At 35.9% G+C, this 24,397-nt stretch overlaps 1 protein-coding gene across 1 annotated transcript; it reads left to right on the forward strand.

The window, feature by feature from the left end:
- Window positions 1–21,476: 21,476 nt before the first annotated feature.
- LOC110895390 (elongator complex protein 5) lies at window positions 21,477–24,171 on the forward strand. The gene is made up of 9 exons (XM_022142703.2): window positions 21,477–21,770; window positions 22,097–22,189; window positions 22,316–22,482; window positions 22,561–22,607; window positions 22,675–22,744; window positions 22,828–23,036; window positions 23,118–23,207; window positions 23,687–23,762; window positions 23,858–24,171. The coding sequence occupies exons 1-9, from the start codon at window positions 21,604–21,606 to the stop codon at window positions 24,040–24,042; spliced, it is 1,104 nt and encodes a 367-aa protein (XP_021998395.1). The 5' UTR covers window positions 21,477–21,603; the 3' UTR covers window positions 24,043–24,171.
- The last annotated feature ends 226 nt before the right edge of the window (window positions 24,172–24,397 follow it).

The following is a 24,397-nucleotide window of genomic DNA, read 5'->3' on the forward strand; positions in this document are numbered from 1 at the left end:
CTGCAATCTCCTGTTCACACCGATGCTTTGCCGGAGCTTCGCCGGAGAAGACGACTCAATCCGGTACTAATAATCCGTTTTGGTTCGTTTTTTTTTCGTTCTTTTCATATACATTCTGTTATAAGAATTCTGTATATTACATATATGATAATCGTTATCATTACTGTTATCATTATTACAAATATTATTATTATTATTATCATTATATTATTATTATTATTGATATTGTATAATATAAACAGAATTAATATATATACATATTATAATCAGATTTATTATTTCAGAATTTTTGTGAATATATCAGAAATTTTATTAATCAAACTATTATTATCATTATTAGAATAAATTATTATATCAGTATTATAATTATATATACTCAGATTTATTTAAAAATCAGGATCTTTACTACTATTCTTAAATCAGAATTTTATTATCAATAATCAGGAATATTTTATTATTAATCCGAATTATTAGCATTACTAATATTTTCCAGAATTTTCATTAATAATTAAATCACTATCATTATTAGAATGTTAGTATAAATATTGTCATTATATTTTAAATTCAATTATTTAAAATTATTAAATAAATAAAGTTCGTATATTAATAAAATTCCATACTTTTAAATTTGATTATTATTAACATATAAATTCGGTTATTACTATTAATATTGTTAATAAAATTAAATTATTATAATTTCATTATCAATTAAAATTAGTATTATTATCATGATTATTGTTATTATCAATAATTGTTATTATTATCATTACCATTATTAACCAATCAGAAATAATACTAAGTGATTTTCATTATTATTACTATTTTAATACTATTGTTATTTAATCCCCTCAATTTTATCATTTCTATTTAATTCTCCAACCTTAATTAACGAATTCTCAAACACAATAGGGTAATCTCTTGCAAACCTCTTGGATTCAATTCAATCTCCCTTATCTACCAAGAAATACGCAACACAAACTAAGGTGAGTATACTCGATCCCATTTTCGTTTTAAACACTTTGGGTGCAACATGTATTCCATATTCAAATTACACAACACTTGAAACTTGTTATATTTACACTCTATCCACATTTAAACACGAAACATTTCGCTGCTTGTTAATCTCATATGCTATGCAAGTTGAACGTATTGAACAAGTTGAACGTATTGAACAAGTTGAACGTATTGAACAAGTTGAACGTATTGAATAAGTTGAACGTATGGAACAAGTTGAACGTACTGAACAAGTTGAACGTATTGAACAAGTTGAACGTGTTAACTTCCCGCTAGTCTATTGGGAAAGGCAAAGTGGATCATGTTATTCGTGTTGGATATGAGTATTTACACATTTTATTCTACTATGCTATGTATCAAACTTGTATACTCGCCAACATTTTTTGTTGATGTTATTTTAATACATGTTGCAGGTTGATAGTCAAGATGATGAAGGAATCAAGTTAGGATGGACTAGATACCCATTTTAGCAATAAACTATTTGTTTGAATTTATGTTTGAATATTTGAAGCTTTGTATTGCCCTTTAGAGTTTTAATAAAATGATTTAATTCATATTGTCACATTTAGTGTTATGTTGTTTTGAGCAATTTGTTCGTCTCATCCCGATGTTTCCGCCATCGGTTGGGGTGTGACAGAAGGTGTTGCAGTTTCCCCTCTTTTAAGGCCCGCTCAATCTCCAGCCGGAGACTGATGCAGTTGTTGGTGGTGTGGCCCGAGTCCTTGTGATACTCACAGTAGAGTGTGAGGTCCTGATTTTTCTTGGACTTCATCGGTTGGGCCGGTCGCAAGAATTGCGGGTCCGTAAGAAGGACCTCGCTTGGCGACATGTTGATCTCGGTCCAGTTGCGGTCCCGAGAATCTTTCTTTGGTGCCCGGTTGTCCCGTTGAGGGCTGCGTTTCCTCGGGTCAAACGGGTTGGTCCGCGAGACGTATGGTTTAGAAATATCGCTATTCCCTACGTCCCGGTTGCGTTTATTGTTACGCTTGGACCCGTGGTTGGAAGTTTCGGCCTGGGGCTCTGCCTTTGTCACATGCGGTTCGAGGGACCGCTGTGTCTGGGCATATGTCTTGACTACGGTCATGACATCTTCCCATTTTTTAGGCAGGCCTTCTTTGCCAGAGATGGTCATAACCATCTGCCTATCTTTCACGGCCCTGATGAAATGGTTCCGTGCCATTTGATCTGCAACGTCGCCTATTTCCAGGCACTCCTTATTGTATCGGACAACGAATGCTTCTAGGGATTCGTTGTCTCTGCGCCAGATATTCATGACGTCCAACGAGTCACGCGTGTGAGATCGTTGTTGGCTGAAATGAGCGAGAAACTTGGCATGAAAGTCCTCGAATGAGTCCAGTGATGCCACTGGTAAAGAATCGAACCAAGCCCTGGCCAGACCCGTAAGGGTATGGGGGAAAAAATTGCACCAAGTGGGTTCGTCCCACTGGCCATTGCACCCTGCGCCTATGAAAATGTTCATGTGGTCATCCGGGTCGGATGAACCACTGTATTTCCCAACGTTGAATGGGAATTTTGTTGTAGTGACATGGGCGTGGGCTATTCGCGGGGCGAATTTGGAGTTTTCGGCCGCAGCTTTCGGACTATAGGGTTGGTTCTCACGGCGTTTTGCAGCCCTGAGGTATGTACTACGGGGGTGAGTGGGAGGAACATAGTTGCGTCCTCCCGGTCTGCTGCAGGTGTCGTGCGAATCCCCACAATATGTACGGTCGTCCGGGTCGGTACGACCATACCCTTCGGTATATGGCTGTGGGCCCAACCGGCTCTGAATTCCAGAGCCATGTCGGGATGCGGATCGTCGTCTGTCCTCAACATAAGGACCTAGGCGGGTATGCACTGGTCCCCTGGTGTGGGACCCGTATGCGGAATCATCCTCGTTGATTGTGTGGACTGAACAGTAAGAGGATCCGCGGTCGTCACGTCTGCTTCTCGAAGCTGGACGTGAATGCGCTCTGCGGTCGTATTGTAAAACACGATCGGCAGGGGTGTGCGGTGCTGGGGTTGGCCCAGCTTGTATGTGCGCTTCCGCACAAGCGCGGTTGTGTGTTGCGGCCAGCAGGGTGGCATGTTGGTCATACCAGATGTGGGGGTCCATGTTCGGGGGGATCACAGATGCGTACTGTGATAAGTCGTGTCCGAACGTTAGGGATGGACCCCTTTGCGTTGATGTGCCGATGTGGCCCGGATTCGGTTCCGGTGGGGTACTCCCCACATTTCCTGTGTTGGTGGGGAGTAGATTATCCCCTGTAGTATTGTTTTGGTGATCAGTCATGATTTTGAGAGAGGACAAAGGATGATCGAAAAAGTGCTAAGAGTAGCGGTGGGCGCCAATGATGAAACAATGGTTAACCGGGCAGGGTTAACTCACTGGTCTCGTCAAGAAGGGTTAATCCCTTCCTCTCGAGGATCGCCGGCTGGATCACCGGTGGGTTGATCTCCTGCACAAGGAAACAAACCGTGACTCGTAACAAGGAGGATGGGGTGGAGGGTGCTCCTTGTTACCACTCTCCGGCGTGAGAATCAGTAGTTTGCTTGGGAAGCAAAGTAAGATTGTAGTAGTAGTTAGGGAGTTGTGAAGAGATACCTCAAACCTGGTTTGGGGTTGGTATTTATAGCCGAGGAGTGAAGGAGGAGGTGGATGGATAGACTGACGGCATGCTGCACCTTTGCAGGTGTGTCAGACATGTCGGTCGTGGAGACAACGCCACGTCAGTCTGTCGCTTCCGTAGACCTGACAGGTGACTGCCATTGGTTCCACTTGCACTGTGGTGCCAGTCCCACTTGTTGAGCGTATAGGATGCGGTGTTAGCCGCATCGCTGCCTGCGGTAACATCTGATGTTATCGCGTCTCTTGCTAGTGATCAAGAAATACGCGAGATGCGGTGCTGGCCGCATCGTCGCCTGCGGTGACTGTTGCTGTTATCCAGCTTCCTTGTATTGATAGAAGTGTTCACTGGACGCGGTGCGAGGCCGCATCGCTGTGAATACTTCCGTTTTCATACACCAGATGTGATGCTATGTCACATCACTCTACCGTTCTCATGTTCCATGTAAGTCCTCCTTCGTTACTAGATAGATTGGTTTCAACCCTTGTGTCGACGCGTTCTCGCATGGGCACAAGTAGGTTGTTAGCTAGCGGGGGTTTTGATAAGGGTAATGGTCACTCGCGGTCGATGCTGACGCGAGATCTGGGACCATACCCCTTCACGGCAGAAAGTCAATTGGTGGTCCATCTACCAAGCTGGGGTTTGATAAGTCCAAGGTGGCGTGCTTCAAGTGTAAGCAGAAAGGTCACTTCAAGCGAGAATGCAGAAACGCATATGCTGATGAGTCGGAAAACCCATTCAGAGAAGACTATTACAAGAAGGCGATATATCATCAAAATAAATCGGAGCCGCCTAGATTGAAGCAGGTTAAAGATAACAGAGAGAAATCTAGAGCTCTTGCGGTGATTTACGATGATGAAGGGTATGATTGGAGTGAAGAGGTTCTACCGGAGGAAGATGCAGTTGGTCACGCTTTCATGGCAAAGAATGAACCTGTTCCGTGGAAAGACAACAGAACTGAAGAGCAGAAGTATAAATATAGAAAAATGTTGGCTGAAAACAGAATAATTAGAATATCTGGTATCTATCTGGAAGCGAAGAGAGCAAGAAGATGGGATCCGGACAGGGAGTGTTATCTTGATCAAGATGGAAATATTGCAATTGATGACAAAACTCTTGATCTGGAAGCCATAATCAAGAGTTCAAAGATGAAGATGATTATTGGCAGAATAAATGGTGGGGAACCGGAGACGAAAAAGAGAAAGAAGAGAAAGAGAAGAAGGAGAAAGAAGAGAAAGAGAGGTTAAAGAAAGTTGATACTGGAATCATTGACACTACTCAGGAGTTGACTGCTGAAAATCTCGGAAAAATGGCTGACAAGGTGCTGGCAGCTAAGGCGATTGAGGTAGATTCTAAATCCGTCTCTGAGTCTAAAAGCCAGGTCAGTTCAAACATGTCAACGACTGAAACAGGTAAGAAAGTCAATGGGAATGCTGATTGCAAAAATTGCATCAAAGAATGCAAATTTTGTAACACAGTCACGTATCTCAACGATAAGAAAATTGAAGATCTGACAGCAAAAGCCAGAAAAGTTGAGGATCAAATTCTTGATCGTGACAAGATGGTAAAAGCTTCAACTGAACGGATAAAAGAGTTAACTAACCAAATTGAAAATGATAAAACTGATCATGAAAGAATTAAACAAGAAAATGAAAAGTTAATTCTTGAAAACCGTCAGATTTCTGAGAAGTTTGAAAAACTCAAAAGCACAATGAAAGATAATGATGATCGAAATGGTAAAACTTATAAAGAAAACATTCAACTAAAAGCAGTGCTTAGAGTAAAAGAAGAATCAATCAACCAACAACTGGATGAAATCGCTAAACTGAAACTTAAATTTCAAGAGGCTGAAATTGAAAACGAGCAAATCCAGTTGAATCTTAATAGTTACAGCTCCGCAAGCTTTATTTTGCAACACATTGTTCCCAAACCTATTAGGAAAAACAAAGCTGGCGAAGATGTTTATTCTGATGGAACCGGGGTGGGTTTTCATAGAGTTCCACCGCCGATTTTGGATAATTACACGAAAAAGCAATCTGGGTTGGTTGAAATTGAGGAAGAGAATGAAATGAAACTTCCTGAATCAATCGATGTCACGTTCACATCTTCCAATGACGATAGTGCCTAAAATGATATTGTCAAAGGTGTTGTTGAAAATGTGCTAAAAACGGATAGTGACACTACTGAGGAAGATGGATGTTTCTTGGACAAATACATTCCGAAACAAAAGTCCAAAAACAACTTAAATGATGAATCTATTCTTTTCATGTACAAGATGTCGGGATCTGATAAGTTGTTTTCGGATTCTGAGTTTCCAATTGAGAATGTTAACATGAACAAATTGACAAATGTTTTCAAGTTGGTTGAAGTTGATTTGTCAGGAGCGAAACCTGATCATATGCTTTGTAACGAAACTCTGTCAAAATCGATTCAGAAAGCATCAATATAGAAGGAAATTGAAAGGAACTGATGTGTTACTTCATTTACACTGATTCCGCCTTTGTATTTGAAGATGAACTGCCTTATACTGACTGTTAAAGTGGTCGAGTCAGAGAGTACAAGAAGCTTATGATAATTTGAAGAGCCAAGTCAAAAGTTTTGATCAAAGATTGTCAGAAACTTTAGTCACTAAAGAAATGTATGAAAGAAAGTTTAAAGAAAAGCAAATTGAATTAAACAAATGTGTTGATGAAATTGCTAATCTTAAACAAGTCTTGGCTGAGAAAGAAAAGGTTGTTACAAAATTTCAAAGTTATCATAACTCTTCGTACATTCTCGAACGCATTTTCAACATCACACCAGATAACAAAGATACTGACAATTGCAAAAAGGGTATTGGTTCAGAGTTTCATCAGGTACCACCACCATTGAGAAACAATTATACTTTATATGATGAGGAAAAGGTGGCAAAGGGTTTGAACATAGCTGACCAGTTACCTGAAAGTATCGATGTGACTTACTCCAAATATGATGATGCTAATGATTCAGAGGTGGTAAGTAAGGTTGTTGAAAGCGTTTTGAAAGATGAGTTTACAAAAGGTAAGTCTGAATCACAGTATGAAGATGAAGGTAATTTTCATGATGGTTATCTGAAAAACATAAAATTCGAGAAAAATTTGGATGATGATTCAAAGGGATTGGTCTATACCATGATTGGATCAGATAAACTATTCTTAGATGTTGTATTCCCGATTCAGAATGTGATTTCAGAAAAGGTCGATAAAGTTTTCAAAATGGTTGAGATTGAGAAGTCGGAAATTTCAAAGTTTGCTGGTAAAGGTCATAAATCTTGTTATAACAAACCTGGTTGTAAAAAGAAAAACATGAAGGCTGGTTTGGGTTATAAAAAGAAACAGATTCGAATACAAAATGAAAAACATGATTAGCAACAAAAATTGAATTTTGTTCAAGGAAAAAGTTTGAAAGAAAAGGAAAAACTCAAATTTGGACAGCAGTCTAATGAGGAGTTTGAGGCTATGAAAAAGAAACAACAACAGGCCAAGGATGTTTCAAAGAAAGTGTGTTTTAAATGTGATAAGATTGGAGATGTTGCACGAAAGTGTCCAAATCCAAAGCCTGTTGATGTTGAAAAACAGAAATCTGAGGATGTGAAACCAAGGTCAACCAAATTTGATTCGAAACAAACTTGGAAGTACAATACAAACAAGTTTGCTTCAAATCAAACTTGGAAATCAAACTTGAAAAGGTTCGATTCAAGACAGGCCTGGAATTCTCACACACCCAGATTCAGAACAACACATAGTTGGAAAACATCCGTTGATATGTCAAAACCTTAACAGTTTTGGAAACCAAATGTTGTTCAGAAACAAAGAGTTCAAAAAGAATCACATTTTTACAAACGAGGAACACCGACAGGTCAAACATGGTCAATTAAGAAAAATGTCAATTCGGTAAAAGATGAAAAGTTGATATTAAAATTGATGATGTTTTTGAGAAAAATGAAAGAAACTACCCAGTTTTACCTGGAAAGATTCAGGTTCAACTACCTGAGTCTAAACAGGCTTGGGTTGCGTTGTTCAAATGATCAAATTGTTGAATATGCAGGTGCTCAACGAAGCTGAAGATTGTGAAAAGGGAAGTTGGAGCAGCCTAGCACAGGAAGAGGGTGCAGGACCCTGGTTTGGTTGAACAGTATAAATTAATATTAAATCTTATCATACTTTAATAAAATATTATCCTTAAATCTAAATTGTTAATTTAATATATTTTTAAAACAAATACCTCTCTTTCCTACTTATCTTATATTAAATATATAAATAATAAATTAATATTAAATGTTATCCTAATTTATTAAAAATATAACTTTTTTTTGTTATTTGGTATACAAAATTATATTTATTCAACTCGTGTAAAACGCGCAGTTTTAAAAATGTAATTTTTTTTTACTATTTACTATACAAAGTTACATTTATATAACTCGTGTAATACACGAAGTTTTAAAGATATAACTTTTTATCATTTACTATGTAAAATTAGATTTATTTAACACGTGTAATACACGTGGTTTTTAAGGATATATTTTTTTTATTTTTTGGTAGATTTTTCAACCTGACTATACACGGGTTTTTTAAAGATAATGTTTTTAGTATTTAATATAAAAAAATACATTTATTTAATCTGTGTAATACACATGGTTTTTAAATATATAACTTTTTTTTATTATTTGATATATAAAATTACATTTATTTAACCCGTACAATATACGGGGTTCATAAAGATATAACTTTTTATAATTTAATATATAAACTTACATTTATTCAACCCGTGTGATACACGGGGCTCCTCCCTTTTAATAATAATATTACATATTAACTTTTATACACAAAATATAATATAATATTAATTAATATAGTTAGAGATAAACGTATAAATTCAAATTTAATTAATAATTATCTATAACAAATATAAATGTATCAAATAATATAATAAGTATAATATTATTTAATATAGTTAGAGATCAAACGTATAATTTCAAATTTAATTAATAGTAAATTACTTTTTGAGTCCCTATGTTTTAGTGGTTTTAACCACTTGAATCTAAAATCAAAAAGTTTAACGGCCTGAGTCTCTAACCGCTCATTCACACCCCCTGTAAAAAATTCAAAAAACTTTTTGTAAGACCGAGTTCTCTAAGTTCTCATAACTTATAGAAATGTAATAAAGTATCAAATCACATGTACAAGTACTTATAGTATATAACTTAGAAGACTAAAATTACAAGCGGGTTAACTAAATAAAGTACCAAATTATCTTTAAAGCGAACACTAAATGGTTTTTAAAAGACATATTTTTTTTGTTATTAAGTATATAACATTATATTAACTTAAACCGTGTAATACACGTGTTCAATATTTTATTCCAATTTTAAATTTATGTTAATATCAATATGTTTTCATCTTAAAAAATGGTCCAACTTCCTAATAACATTGAGTTTTAAATATTAAACTTAGTTTCAATCATATTACGTAACTAAAAACATTATCATCATGCTAAATAAAGACATTATATAATATTATAAAAATTTTAATTTGAATATTTAAATGTCGACTACTAATTAAAAAGTTATTGTAGACGCTCAAATTTATAGTTTAAAAAACTTTAGTCCTATTTTTTTAAACATGTACTTTATTTTTAGTATGATTTTTTAAATGTAATATTTTCTATACAATGATGATATTCATATATTGTCTCATGATCCATATATCTAAAAATAGTATTTATATCAAAGAATTTTTTATATCAGTAATATACATAGTAGAATTTAATTACAATTCATTTACCATAACCTAATAACTTATAATTATTTTTAAAAATACTTACAATTTTATGATTATTTTTTTTATTTTTTAGTGTTACTTCTTTTTAAGACATAAAATAAAATGGATTGTAGTATCTCAAAAGAGAAGTGAAAACTTAGAAAATTATTTTGAATAGCGAAAATATAACTGTTCTTTTGTTTAACTATTTTATCTAAATAAGTCATTTCATTAATAAGGATTATATACAAGTTTATAGTTTACATTTTTTCGTCATTTAACCCGTGTAATACACGGGTTGTAAGCTAGTAATAATAATGTACAAACTTGATTTCTTAAAAAAAAAAGTAAATTAGATTCACGAATAAAGTAGACGCTCGACACGTATAAAAAAGAAACATAAATGGACCATATTTGTACATTCCAAGACATTATGATTCATGATGATACATGAACATAGTAGATATGCGAGTTAAAAACGTGTGTAACAGAGACAGCAATGTACAAATATATACAAAAAAGAAAAATAAATATATTATTCAGGTTAGTGAGATCCAATGTTTCTTGTTTATTTTGTTTATCTTGATGAATCTCAAGATGAAAATATTATCAAGATGAGAATATAAAATGGACGTACCCAAATTCTCAAAAGATAAATAAGAACTTAGGCTACTGGGTATGGTGACAGGATGAAGACGGTGACGGGATGAAGACGGGGGCGGGATGGGGTGATGGAGAAGAAAGGAAGGGGGCCCACTGTTTTGGATCGTCCTAGACGTCGAGAAACAGACGGAGAGGACGGGGACGGGGATGAAGACGGGGGGCGGGATGGGGTGACGTCGGCGCCGGGATGGAGGACGGGACCATACCGTCTAGCCTTAGTTTTTCCATCCAGTATGATCTTTTGAAAGAAAAAGAAACAGAATTTCAAAATCAAATAAAATTTTTAGAAAATGAAAAATCAATTTTTGAAGAAAACAAAATTGTGAATGAAAAGGCAATCAATTCTCACCTTGAGAAAATCTCTCAGCTTGAAAAAGAAGCTGAGAATTCAAGGAACAAAATTGAAGAACTTGAAAATAAATTGAAAGGCTTTGTGACTTCATCATCATTATCAAATCTTGTATGTCTAAAACCGATCAATTCAGTTCCAATAAGTGACAATGTCACAAATTTTGACAAAGCCAAAATTGAAGATTGTGATGATAAATCTGATGATGAGAAAGAAAAAGAAGAAAAAAGAAAAATATTTTTGGAATTAAAAGAAAAATTCAAAAATACTGTTTTGCAATCTACTGAAATAGGTGAATGCTCAAAGCAAAAACCTGTTAAGAAGATTGTAGAACAGAAACAAAAAATTAAAAATTCAAAAAAATTTCAAAATGAAAATAAAAGCCCATCAGTTCAGTCATCCAATCATTATGCAAAATCACAAAAATCTAAAAACAAAACCTCACAAAAGTTGGTAATGAGTGGTGCAGGTTTGACCACAGTGCTCAAATGCCAAATCAAGGATACAAAAAGTTGCTATGATCTAAGTGTATGGTATGAAAATGGTGTACGATATGAAAGTGAGAAAAGGTATGATAACAGAGTGTGTTACTCTTGTGGCTATCAAGGACACATTGCTGTTAACTGCCAAAGCCAGAGATTTGAAACGAGAAGGTGTTATGAATGTTAAATTAGAGGCCATATTGCAAGAGATTGCCCAATGAGATCTAAGGGAAGATCGAGGGCTGAATCTCAGAAAATGGCAAAGAAACCAGTCAATGTCAAGCCCAAAGCACAGAAAGTTCAAGAACCTAAAGTTCACGAACAGAAAGTAAAGCTTTCACAAGGGCAGAAAGACAAACTGAGGAAGAAAAGGAAGAAGGCAAGAGAATATCTCGAGAGGATTTTGTCCTCGGATACAGCAAGAAAATCAGAGAAGAGTTCTGATAAATCGTTTTACTCTCCAAAGAATGACAAATCAAGTAAAACGAATTCATCAGATGCAAATCTGAGGACAGAATGGAGTGTTAAGAAAGAAAAAGTTCCTGGTGATGAATTTGTTTCTTTGGAAGCAAAGGAGCCACGTGTTGGCAATGATCTTGACTCATCAAAGTCAAAGGAGCCATGTTCAGGAAATGATTCTGGTTCGTCAAAACCAGAAGACCCATTTGTTGAGGTAAAAACTGTCAAACCCAACGCTGGTCAGGCTTGGGTAAATCTGTTCAAATGAAGAACCTGACTTGCCGGAGTTCCCAGGTTGGTAAGTGTGGAACAGGTATCGGCATCTTTCTTGAGAAATTCACAGGTTGGTAACTGTGATATTTCTAATTACAAAAGACTAATCAAGGACATTAAGTTGTACTTGATTTATCTTTCCGACAAGTGATTAAAGGAAAACAATGTGATGAAATAACCCCGAATTTGTGAAATGACACACAAAACTAATTTTCCGGAAAAACCATTTTGATTAAAACAAACTTAAGTGTTTTGAAATCTAAATGGGAAAATAGTTTGTTGTCAGGGGGAGTTCTGATTGTTTATGCCAAGTGAATGGCGAATTGAAGTGATTCGATATCAGTTTGTCACTTTATTTGTACAGTTTGTTTTCAAATTTTCCTTGAAAATCAAAAATGAAACATATTTTGATTTTAGGGGGAGAAAAATTTAAAAAAATTAGAAAATTTGAAAATATCAAAAACATTGAAAAAGCAAAAATGAGTTTTGTTGTGAAAAGAGGAAATGATTGTACATCAGTGGACTATCACAGCATGCTAAAGAAATGAAATGTCAAATGTGATAAACGATCTCACTAAGGATGTGACGATAGGCTCAACTAGGCTAGTAGATTTGCGATAACGATACAAACATAAATGAAAAAGCCTAATTCTAGTGGGAAACACGGTTGAAAGCATAGTACTTAGTTTTGTCCTTCGTGATTGTGTACCTACTCAGTAATCGCTGAATGCTAAAAGAGCATAAAAACCGGTCAGTTTGTGAACTTTCACAATTGCTGAAAAAGTCGCTGTGATTGTGCATTTTATTTTGCAAAGATTTAAACTTGTTTTATTTCTTTATTTTGTTTAAGCATTGGACATCCTCTGTGTATACGTGAGTATCGACCTGGATGTTATTGCCTAAACGTTCTGCTTTATTTTCTTTGGTGTTTCGTTTAAGCTTTGGATCACCTCTGCGTATACGGGAGTATCGACCTGGTGGTTAAAGCCTAAACAACTTTAACTTATTTTATTTTCTTATTTTGTTTAAACATTGGACTTTCTCTGCGTATACGGAAGTATCGACCTGATTGTTAATGTTTAAACATTCTGCTTTGTTTTCGCACATATCACAGTTGATGAAAGTTTAAAGACATTACTTGAGTTAGTGTATTGCATGATGAGGGGATATGCTGAGATCGTGGGGTCCATAAGAATTTAGTGCAAAATTAATATACCTTAACGTATCGGTAAGCATTTCGAAAGTTTTTAGATTGAGCTTAAGAGGACAACTATATCGTCAATCTATGTGAATCGTTTAGAACTTAAAATGATTAAAGCTTAACGGTGCTAGTGATTTGTCTCATAAACTGATATGATCCTCTTACACAAACTCACATAAATATTGTTTGTATATATTTCTTTACTGTATTTTATTCAAAAACAAAAATCTAAAAAGATTTTCGGAGTGTTTTAGCATAAAATTTTGAAAAATACAAAAAGATTTTCGACAACTGATGTTGAAGAGTTGATTTTCAAAATTCGAAGTGCTAAACATGATGAACAGGGTTGGGAGAATATGTTGAAAACTTTGAATGTCATATACAAATGTTTTGAAAGATTGTGTGGTTAGTTAATCAAGGTCATTCATTTGAACTTGATGTAACTATACAGTTTGATGAATAAATGATTTCTACCAATAAGTTTCTTAAATCTAAGTGTTATAAATTTGTGAAACTTATGTTGAGGTAGAGGATGTGCAGGTTAACCAGGTTTCAAATCCTGAGCAGATACAGAATAGAGCCAGGAATTGATCCTGAACTTGTGAACCGGTGAAAGCCAGACTACGATCCCGACAGCTGAGTCTAAGGGGGAGTCTGAAGACGAGCTCAACGCAAGAGGAAGCGTGGATTCAAAATGCCAGATAAATATTTTGGAGGAGCTTGTATACGGAAATCCAGGTGTCGATCCCAAAAGCACGGAAGCTTGACGAAAGGGGGAGCCTGAAGAAAGAGACTACCGAGAGGGGGAGCAACGGAAGCTTGAAGACAGATCCACGAGGATTCTGTTCAAGATAGAGAAAGACAAGACGCTACGAGATTGACTACGGCAATATCCAAGGGGGAGTCTGTTAGTGCATTAAGTGTCTATCGCCTCCGTCAATTAAAATCGTAGTAGAAACCGAAGAATGCAAGACTTGATGATGTTACTAGTTAGTAAAGGCAAGGTGGCAATTTTGTAAATAATGAGATTTCTCATTATAACCTTGTGCCTATAAATAGGAGCTTTAGTTGTAAAGTTTAAGACTTTTTGGCTCATTTGAAGATTTAGAGATTTAATCCTAGAGAGAGAAAGTCTAGAGAGAGAAAGTCTCTCCACGTGATTCACGGCTTTGTACACGACATCATATCAATAGAATCACGTCATTAGTATGTTCTTGTGTGTTCGGTCACGCACGTTCACGGATTCCGCACGTCGAACGTTCGTTACGTAATCGTACGGTGTCAAAACCGATCCTACAATCACTGTACTCATGTAGCAAATACTCTACTCCCATACAAGTACACATCCCATGTGAATGACACAACACAACATGCGGCAGAAAAGTTTCTACTCACACAAATCAGATTTTATTTCCCATTCTTAATCTGCATTATTACCATACAACACTTAGAGTCTCCAAACACAAGTATCCATCTTTTATACAACATAATCTGTTTACTGTCCTGACCATGAACTCCTACGGAGAAGATTCCTAGCGACGAAGGACTAACCTTTGTCGAAATTAAGTGTGACGAAGTGTCCATACTTCGTCGAGGTAATGTTCGGCGAAGTATCCAACCTTCGTCGAGGCTAGGTTCGGCGAAGTATTCAACCTTCGTCGAGACCGAGTTCGACGAAGTCCCCAATCTTCGTCGAATTGAAATTCGGCGAAGTACCACAGAGGTTCGCCTATAATCACCAACAACAGTTAACACGTTTCCAGGCATGAATAATGGATCGAACAACAGTTTCTTTACAAGTTCTACAAACCCTAACTACTTCTCAACATAAAAAGTAATAACCACACAACCTTAACATCGAAATACAACATCATGGATTAACACAAGTCTTGATTACACATACTCACGATTCCAATCCAACTATTAACATTCTCATTCACATGCAAATCAGGTTATCAGTTTCATTAACCAACAATCACATCATGACTATGAACGTATTCAGATCATCAATCCTCATCATGCCATTTCTAGATTTAGAATGTTATTAATGAAACCTAATCTCACACAAAATCACAACAACAGAATCACAACACCAGAATTTCATCGAATAACAACGTTAGACACTAACCGTGATACCAGATTGATTAGTTTGAACGAAATGAAGGGCTTCAAAATCCCAAAATTTTCATCGCACAGGGAGTAGGGATAGAGGTCTTAGGGTTTTGTGTTCACGCATACTGATTATGAGAGATTATACGGACATGAAAGTTGGGCCGCGAACCATCCTGGGCCGAGGCCCCTTTTTGGCGAAGTGTCACTTGGCGAAGAATGATTCTTCGCCATGAAGTGGCTATGACGAAGGATCAACCTTCGTCGATGATGGTTGTGACGAAGTTCATTCTTCATCAAGTGTGTGGTTGTGACGAAGATCATTCTTCGTCGAGTGTTCTAATTCAGATTAAACATAATTATAAACTTACACAATACTTAAGTTTTCTCATAACACAAACAATACTTTAATCAACCAACTCTCATGCACAAGATACAAAGTAGAATGAATTATGAAAACCAAGCAAAATTGCGAAACAAGTGATACGTAGGTAAAAGACCTTGAAAATCTCGGGTTGTCACAAATACAACTAGAGTAACTAAAATAACGTAAACTAAAGTATCGATTAACGAGGTTCGAGAGTAAAAGTAATAATTAAGCAAGGAATGACATATCGAATTAACAATCTTTTCTTCCTTTGACTTTGACTTCAAAAAGTCGGGTTGTTACATAAGTTCCCCCAAACACCCTCAAGAGTCTAGCCAATAATGGCCATGGGAGAAGATATGATCAAACTTGAAAAGATTATATAAATCATAAAAACCTTGATTACACTAATGATTATTGAGTTTTTCCTAATGATCACAATCATTAGAGAGTGGGATAAAATAGAAGTGTGTAGTGGAGGAGGGGAGAGAAAGGACTAATGAGCAAGGAAAAATGGTGGATTGGAGCTTTTATTTATAGGCGAGTTGGGGCCAGACATGAGGCATGCCAGAATCACAAGGGTCATGCCTGGCCAGGTGAGTGGTTGTTTCTGGTTATCAAAACATGGGGCGTGTCTCGTCAGAACGGTCCGTGGTCTACTTTGTGGGCCCAATGGGATCTTCCAAATCTTCTAGAACCTTTTCTTTGTCTTGTACTTCCGAAGTACGAGGCGTGCCTGGTTTTTTTCGTCTGATCTTTGCATGGTGGGGCTTCTGGAGGTGTCTAGTGGTATCCGCATCCGAGGCATGGGGCGTGTCTGGCGAGGCATGGGGCATGTCTGGACAATTTCCTCTATTTTACTATGTTTTTGCCTGATTTTGGTTCCTTTGTTAATCTTTAGTTATTTTTGTCCTGAAAATTCAATATAAACCAATGTAAGCTTATTTTGAACATTTAATTAACAAAACATATTGAAAATGGGTAATAATTTGATATAAAAAAATATGTGCATTTTTGCTCATATCATCTTCCCAAACCTCAAATACGATTTTGGCATATTGTTCTTTAAAAAAATCCACACCACACCAACATCAACACCTACCACAACCACCATCACCCGTCACCACCCACAACCACCATCACACACATTTATACATGCACTTATACACACACACACATTGTCTGTTTATCTTAAAAACTAATGCTGGTAACATTTACTATTTTGGTCCCTCTTCTTGCTTATTACACTTTGACCTTATGCTTTCTTTTCTTTGTTTGCCTAGGCCCCTCCTACCTTGCTTTATATGTCGTTTTTTTTTTCTTATTCTTCTCGGTGCCTTCTATGTGCGTTAATAGTAATGTCATGCTCCTTAATCTTCCATTATTATTCACAATACTTGTGTTTGTTATCTTCTCTCCTCTTTTGTTGTTCCTTGGTCGTTTGATGTTTGTTAATTCAGTACTCATCCGGGTTTGGTTTTTGCATGTTGGAATTTGGCCTTCTTTGAGTTGTCTCGGTTGCCGATAAGTTAGGATTTTGTGTTATTTTGTTGTTGTCTTTCTTATTCGTAATTTTCATTTGTGAGTTTAGAACTTTGTATTTTTTAAATCTCAAATTTAGGGTTTACAGATATAACTATTCCTCTACTTTACTACAAATTCAACCATTTCATCATTCAACTCGTCTAACTTATTGCATTAGCAAATAAATCCAGACTTAATTTCATATGTTTAGAGGTCGTTGTTGCAGAGAGTGAGTATTTAAGGTGGTTGGTTTTGGAATTGGTCAACTCATCTTACCCCATTTTGACTTTTGATAGATGGATGGTGGCTGAAAAATAAGGATATGTTATCATTTTTTAGATTTGATTTTATATCAAAATCTATTAACGAATAAGGCGATATAAACAAGCATATAGCTAAAACTCATAAATTCTTTCCTAAGCCAATGGTAATCAACTTCTCATCGAAGAATATCAGTTTCTTTCTTCTGTTTTTTTTTCCAGATTCTAATGCATTTGTACCGGTGCCAGCGGCCGGAGCCATTGAAATTGTTGTTTTTCCATTCAATTTATACAAGATAAAATTTAAATATAAAATAACGACAGAGGATCATGTACAAACTGTTGTATTTCTTGATATTTTATTTAACGTTTGCTTTCAAAATGTTGTGAAAAAGCATAACATTGATTAAAGATTAAGATCTGTAGGATTAGCTCATGATAGCAAAGTATTAGGAAACACTCTAATTGTTTAACTATGGCTATTTATTTTGTTATGGTGCTTAATTATCCTTTGTTTTTGTTCTTATATCATAATCGAGTATTGGTACGAGCTAGGTTAGAAAAGTCTGCATTCATCTAATCTAATCTAAGTTTATTAATCTAGTCTACATTCATCTAATCTAAGTTTATTATGTGGGGTAGAGGTGGTGGTGGGAGTGGGGTCGGTGTCTGAGGGTAATGATATCAATTTTCATGGGTCTTAGCTGATGTCTATTGTTACGATCAGCCTTCTTTCAAAACAAAATTGTTTTGAAACTAACGCAAGTATATTTATAATTTGAAACTAACAAGTGTTAAGCATAAGCTTTAGAGATTCAGGTCAGGTGAGATAACACGTCGAAAAAAGCTATTTCATTTTTGTTCAGGTCGGAATAAGCATTGACAAAAATTGGTGCAAGTCAAAATAGTTCGTTCAAAAAACGGTCAATTTAGTTTGGGCTAAAACTGGTTTTGACCGAGATAACAAATCCACAAGTTTAAAGAGAACAAAAATGGCCCAAAAAAACCCAATCAATTGGTTTCTTTAAGAGTGTACATGCTTGTTTGTATATCAGTAATTGGTAAGGCTAAAAAAATAAAACAAAATATTGTGATAGATCAATCAAACCCAACAAGACCCATTTTATTGATCATAAAAAGTCAACCTCTTATTCAACTTGTCCATTTCGTTTGGCCATATTATATTTACTTATAACGCTTAGAATAATACTTTTCACTGTATTTATCAATAATAATTATAATTATACTTATAGTAAGAAGATTAATATTAGAATTGAACAATAATAACAATATTAATTAGTATAAAACTAGTTAGAGTTTTCTATACGGTTGATCTTAATTAGTTCGTAAATTGCAATGTTTATAGATCAATCAAACCCAACAAGACCCATTTTATTGATCATAAAAAGTCAACCCCTTATTCAACTTGTCCATTTCGTTTGGCCATATTATATTTACTTGATAACGCTTAGAATAATACTTTTCACTGTAATTATCAATAATAATTATAATTATACTTATAGTAAGAAGATTAATATTAGGGGACTATGGGTGGTTCACTAATGATAGAATCTATCACTCCCACTATCCAATCAAGTCATGCCATGTGCACAACCAATATTCTATCACTAGTGATAGAAATGTAGGGGGGGTGGTATCACTAGTGATGGGATTCCAATGTACAAGTATTAATACCCAATGTACAAGTAATACACATTCATTTGATAAGTTCAACGCGTTATACGTTTAACGCGTTTTGTTTATAACGCGTTTTGTGTTAACCGGCGCCGGTGTATAACGGAGTTATAAACTTCCATCACGTGAATTAACTGACCCACCCCGGGTCCTCTTAGAATTGAACAATAATAACAATATTAATTAGTATAAAACTAGTTAGAGTTTTCTATACGGTTGATCTTAATTAGTTCATAAATTGCAATGTTTGTTGTTCAATCCTGAACCGAACCTAGAAATCCTAAGTCATATGAATCTGTCGCATTAACTTGCTTTGTTAAAATAGGTTGTGTGGTGTGTCTATAGCTTTTCTCCTACCCTTCAACAAGATTAATCTTAATGGGCTCTAATCCATTTTAGCACTTCACATGCTGTTTTCGAGTTAGGTCTTAATAATGTCCATATGTATAGTCATTCATTCAAAGTCAATCTCCTTTAATAGTTCCATTATAGATAGTTACCTTTTCTCATTCTGATTATCTTATGTTCTTTAGTATTTCCGTATTTAGTTTTCATTATCTTTATTTCAACCTTATCTTTCATAGATTACATATTAACATAACTTAGTATCAAGAGTTGTCCTGCCCACAATTGATATTCGGTATCTTACCCTAGTAACATATCTTCCAGTTAACGTGTGTAGTTAAATCTTATAAGTATTTTACATCTTTTATAACTAGCTTGTGCATCGTGATAAATTTGTGTTACTCTTCGCACACGTCAAGATACTAATTTTTTCCTTATTGTTTTTAAATATTTGTTTGTTTTTTAATTCGTTACTATAGATGCTCACGAACGATTGGTGAGTGACTACTTTGCTGAAAACCCTGTATACACCGATGAACAATTTAGGCCTTAGTTTCAAATGAGTTGCCGTCTACTCCTACGTATTGCTGATGATTTGGCAAATATGGACCCATTTTTACATTACTGTGGGATGCCATAGATAAAATAGGTTTTGCTTGCACATCGGCGATTCGAAAAATGGCATACGACACTTCTAGTGATGCATGGGATGTGTATTTGAAGATGCCCGAAAGAACACCACGCGATAGTCTGTATAAAATTTCCAAATGTGTGGTCAAGCTATATAGCAAGAAGTATTTGTATAAACCAACACGGAAGGGCATCGAAAAACTATATCTAACCAATGAAGAAAGACATGGATTTTCTGGAATGCTAGGCAATATCGATTGTGCACATTGGTTGTGACGTAATTGCCCTAATGCATGGCGAGGTCACTTCATGTGCAGTGATATAGGACATCTCTCAATAATGCTAGAAGGTGTGGTTTCACAAGATCTATAGGTTTGGCATGCTTTCGTTGGTGTTGTTGGTTCAAATAACGACTTAAAAGTTCTTTATTAATCGGAGGTATTCAACGACCTCATAAAGGGTGCAAGACCTGATTCTTCGTTTATGGTTTCGGGGGTGGAACACAACCACAAGGATACCTTGTTGTCGCTATATACCCTAACTATGTAGTAATTGTTAAAAATATACCGTATCACGCATATGATAAAAGAAATAAACTAGAAAAACGCCAAGAATCATCAAGAAAAGATGTTGAACGGTTGTTTGGTGTTTCAAAACAACGATGGCACATTGTGCAACACCCGACACATGCATTCATGCCCAAAAAATAGAGATACATTATGTATGCTTGTTTCTTATTGAATAACATAAGTATTGAAGATGAAGGTAGTGCAATATGCAAATACGATCTGAACGACATTTATGAGGATATTGAACCGGTTGACGAGGAGGTGCAACAAGAGATAAACATGTGAGCATTACACAACTAGCGTACGCACCCCAACTTTTGTGCCGATTTTCTCAACCGTATTTGGAATTCCGCTCATGTCAATTCCGATGATGATTAGTTGTAGTTTTTTTTTTGTTAATTATGTAATTCTAATTTTATCCATATAGTTTCTTTTTGCTTTAAACTATGTATTTTTTAATATTAGTGAAAAGTATAATTTTATTTTTTGTTTAAAAATTAAATGAATCGGAGGTTAAAAAAAAAGGGATAGTGACCACGTCACTGGACAATGAAGAAAAGAGATAATGGAAGAAGATGCTAACGTAATGTTAAGAGGAGGCGGGGCACTGCGTTAAACTATAACGCGTGATGGTTTAACGCGTTAATCTTCCACCGCCGGTCATTGTATAACGCGTTAATCTTCCACGAAATCAAATTTTCGTTATTTTTATCACGGCGTTATTTTTTGTTTTGTGAGGGTAGTTGTTGGTTGAGGGAAATTGTTGGGTGTGGTGGTGAGTGATGACCACCCCTACTAAAAAAAGGTTGTGAGTGATGGAAAAATGGTTGCTGACATGACGAAACATGATTGGATATTGTGAGTGATGAAATTTTATCACTAGTGACCACCCTACCCTTGTGTTCCAGAGATCCACTTAACAGGGGAGGGGAGAGGAGGGAAAATGAGGTTTTTTTTGCCTGATAATAGTCTTTCCAATTTAGAAATATTCATTAGTGAACCACAATCCATAGCCTCGCTCTAACAAAACTTTTTCGATAGGTTCAATTTTTTATAACTACGATCCAGTTTAACTTAATCACAAAAACCTGTGACGAGGGTTTAATGGTCACAAATCAAAAACATTAAGGGCTTAACATGGTAACAAACAAATCTTATGCCCCGCATAAAACACTTTCTTCTTCTTCTTCTTCTTCCCAATCGAGTTAGGGTTTTGTCCCAATCGTAAACCCTAATTCAACAAGTACCGGAATCGTTTAACAATGGCGGACGCCGTTTGCAGAGTGTTACGTGACGGAGCACTGGAAGGTGAACACGCAACGTCTCTCACCATTAACGACTCTGTTGATTCACCGTTTGGTCCCACTGTCTTCCATTATGTTTTCACTCAGCTTTCGTCCTTCATTTCATCCGGAAAATCTCAGTCTCGGTAAGTTTCCGATTTTGTTTAAAACCGTATGAATTTAGCTTTTCAAGTGTTAATTCGAATTCGAGTAGTTACATAATATATTCATATCTAGAGCTTCATTCAGGAACTAAGTAAAAGTGGGGAACCGACTAAACGAACTCTAATTGAACTCATTTCAGCAGCCTTGGAACCTGCTCATCTAATCCTGAATGTCTATTTATGGTTTAACTTTTAGAGTTTAGCATTTAGGGTTTGACGACCGGTTCCAACGCAGCTAGTTTAGCGTTGGAACCCACCCCTATATTATGATATGTATGTTTTCTAAAATCAACAGTTTTGAGTTTCAGAGGCATTGTGCTCGTGACGTTTTCGAGGAGTCCTTCGTTCACAGCTCAATTGCTTGAAAACAGAGGAATTGATGTTGCCGGATCGCATGAATGGTCAGAATATCATCGACTTAGGGTTTGCTAAAAATAATTATTATTATTTCACGTCTAATGTTCTTCAATTTGTAGACATAAATTGTGTATTCATATAAACAGATCATGGTTGGATCTTCTGTGCAGGCTGAGAGTTTTGGATTGTTATACTGATCCTTTAGGGTGGAAAGAACGTCTTAAGGATCATGGAGTTATTAAAACTCCATTAACAGAAGCTTCACTTAACGTTACTGTCTGCAAAGATGTTAGAAAATTGGATGATTTGTTCTCTCAGATTCTTACATTAGGAAAAGGTAGGTATAATGTGGTCAGCCTTATATATATTTTAAACTCGATGTACATTCATTCTCATGATTATTATTCGCTTTCAGGACTTGTTGGAGACGGGAAAAATCGGTTCTCAGTTGCCATAGACTCGGTAATTAACCATTTTTGCTTATGGTTTATTGGTATCGGTTTTGAGTTTTTTTTTGTATTTTTTTCAGTTAACCGAGATGATAAGACACACGTCACTGTCTTCAGTTGCTTGCCTGTTAAGCAATCTCCGGAGCCATGGTATGTTTTTTGTCATTCACTTCATGTACTTAAGTTATCCGAGCAAACTTATGTGAATATCGTCGCATTTGGATTACTTGCAGCTCAAGTATCTAGCATCTTTTGGCTACTGCATTCTGATCTCCATGACTTGAAAGCTGTTGCTGCTTTTGAATACATGTCTTCAATGGTGGCTAATGTAAAACCACTTACTTCAGAGAACACTGATAAGTTTTATTTGCTTGAACAAAGTTACAAAAGAGGCCAGTTTCATGCATCTCTCAAACGAAGAAATGGTCGCGTTAGGGTTATGGTACGACCCTTGTTCTTACTTCACACACACACACACACTCACAAACACGCAATTGATTACTAAAAGACTTCCTTTTTGCAGCGTGAAGAGTTTTCCATTGAGAACTCGTTGATCAAGTTCACTTCAATCGCATACGGGGAGAATGCGGTTGCACAGAGCCTTGTCCCTAAAGTTAGTTTCTGTCACTATATTATGTTTTTTGAGTAAAATGCCATTTTCGTCCTTGAGGTTTGACCAGTTTTGTGACTTTCGTCCAAAGGTTTGTTTTTCCGCATCTGAATCCGAAAGGTTTGAAATTTGGCCATTTTCATCCCGTTTGTTAACTCCATCCATGTTTCTCCGTTAACTCAGGGGTATTTCCGTCTTTTTTGCTAACTGGAAATTCGGTCGCTCTCGCTATATGTAAGAAGACTGAATTGCCCTTTAAGTTAACAAAAAAACCGAAATACCCCAGACTTAACGGAGAAAAATGGATGGAGTTAACGAGCCAGATGAAAATGACAAGATTTTAAACCTTTTGGATCCAAATGCGGAAAAACAAACTTTTGAACGAAAATTGCAAAACTAGCCAAATCTCAGGGACGAAAATGGCATTTTACTCTTTTTTTTTCAAATATTTCAGTATAATTTATGTTTATATGTTTTGGCAGGTGCAATTCAATTTGCAGCTGTCAGATAAAGAAAGAAGTGATAGAGCAAAAGTTGTACTTCCATTTGAGCACCAGGGTATGAGTTTATTCATGTTTTCCAACATCGAAACCTTTGTTGTTTCAAATTCATAATGTTTTGTTTGTTATTGGTTGTGATTTACGTTTTACTAGAAACGGAGAAATCAGTTCAGATATATGATGGCCGTAAATCAGACAAACACGAATCAAACGGTGCGTATGTCGAGAACTCGAAGAAACAAGAGGATTCTGGCAGGGGAGAGATCATATATTTTCGTGATTCAGATGATGAGATGCCTGATTCTGATGAGGATCCGGATGATGATTTAGATATATAACCTGTACACATATCTGTTACGTTGGAATACGAAAATTATTTGTGTTTTTTTATTTGATTTTAGGGCTAACAAACAAATCATAGTTGGTGCTTGGAGGCATTTTTATATACATCAAAATCTTTTCTTGTATAGTTGTATGCACCACGTTAAATATCATCAATGCGTTTTTAGCATGTAGACTAGAGGGGCTCTACGATTAAAAATACTCAGGTGAGAGCAGTACAGGGTAGGTGACCTTCATTCCGGAAACCAACAACAAAGTTGTAAACGGTTTGTGAGAAAACGGTCAATATTGGTTAGTATGAGAGACGAATGTTACATATAACCTGGTCAATTTGTATGCACCATGCTAAAT

The sequence above is a fragment of the Helianthus annuus genome, chromosome 12 (assembly GCF_002127325.2).
Source record: "Helianthus annuus cultivar XRQ/B chromosome 12, HanXRQr2.0-SUNRISE, whole genome shotgun sequence".
NCBI lineage: Eukaryota > Viridiplantae > Streptophyta > Magnoliopsida > Asterales > Asteraceae > Helianthus > Helianthus annuus.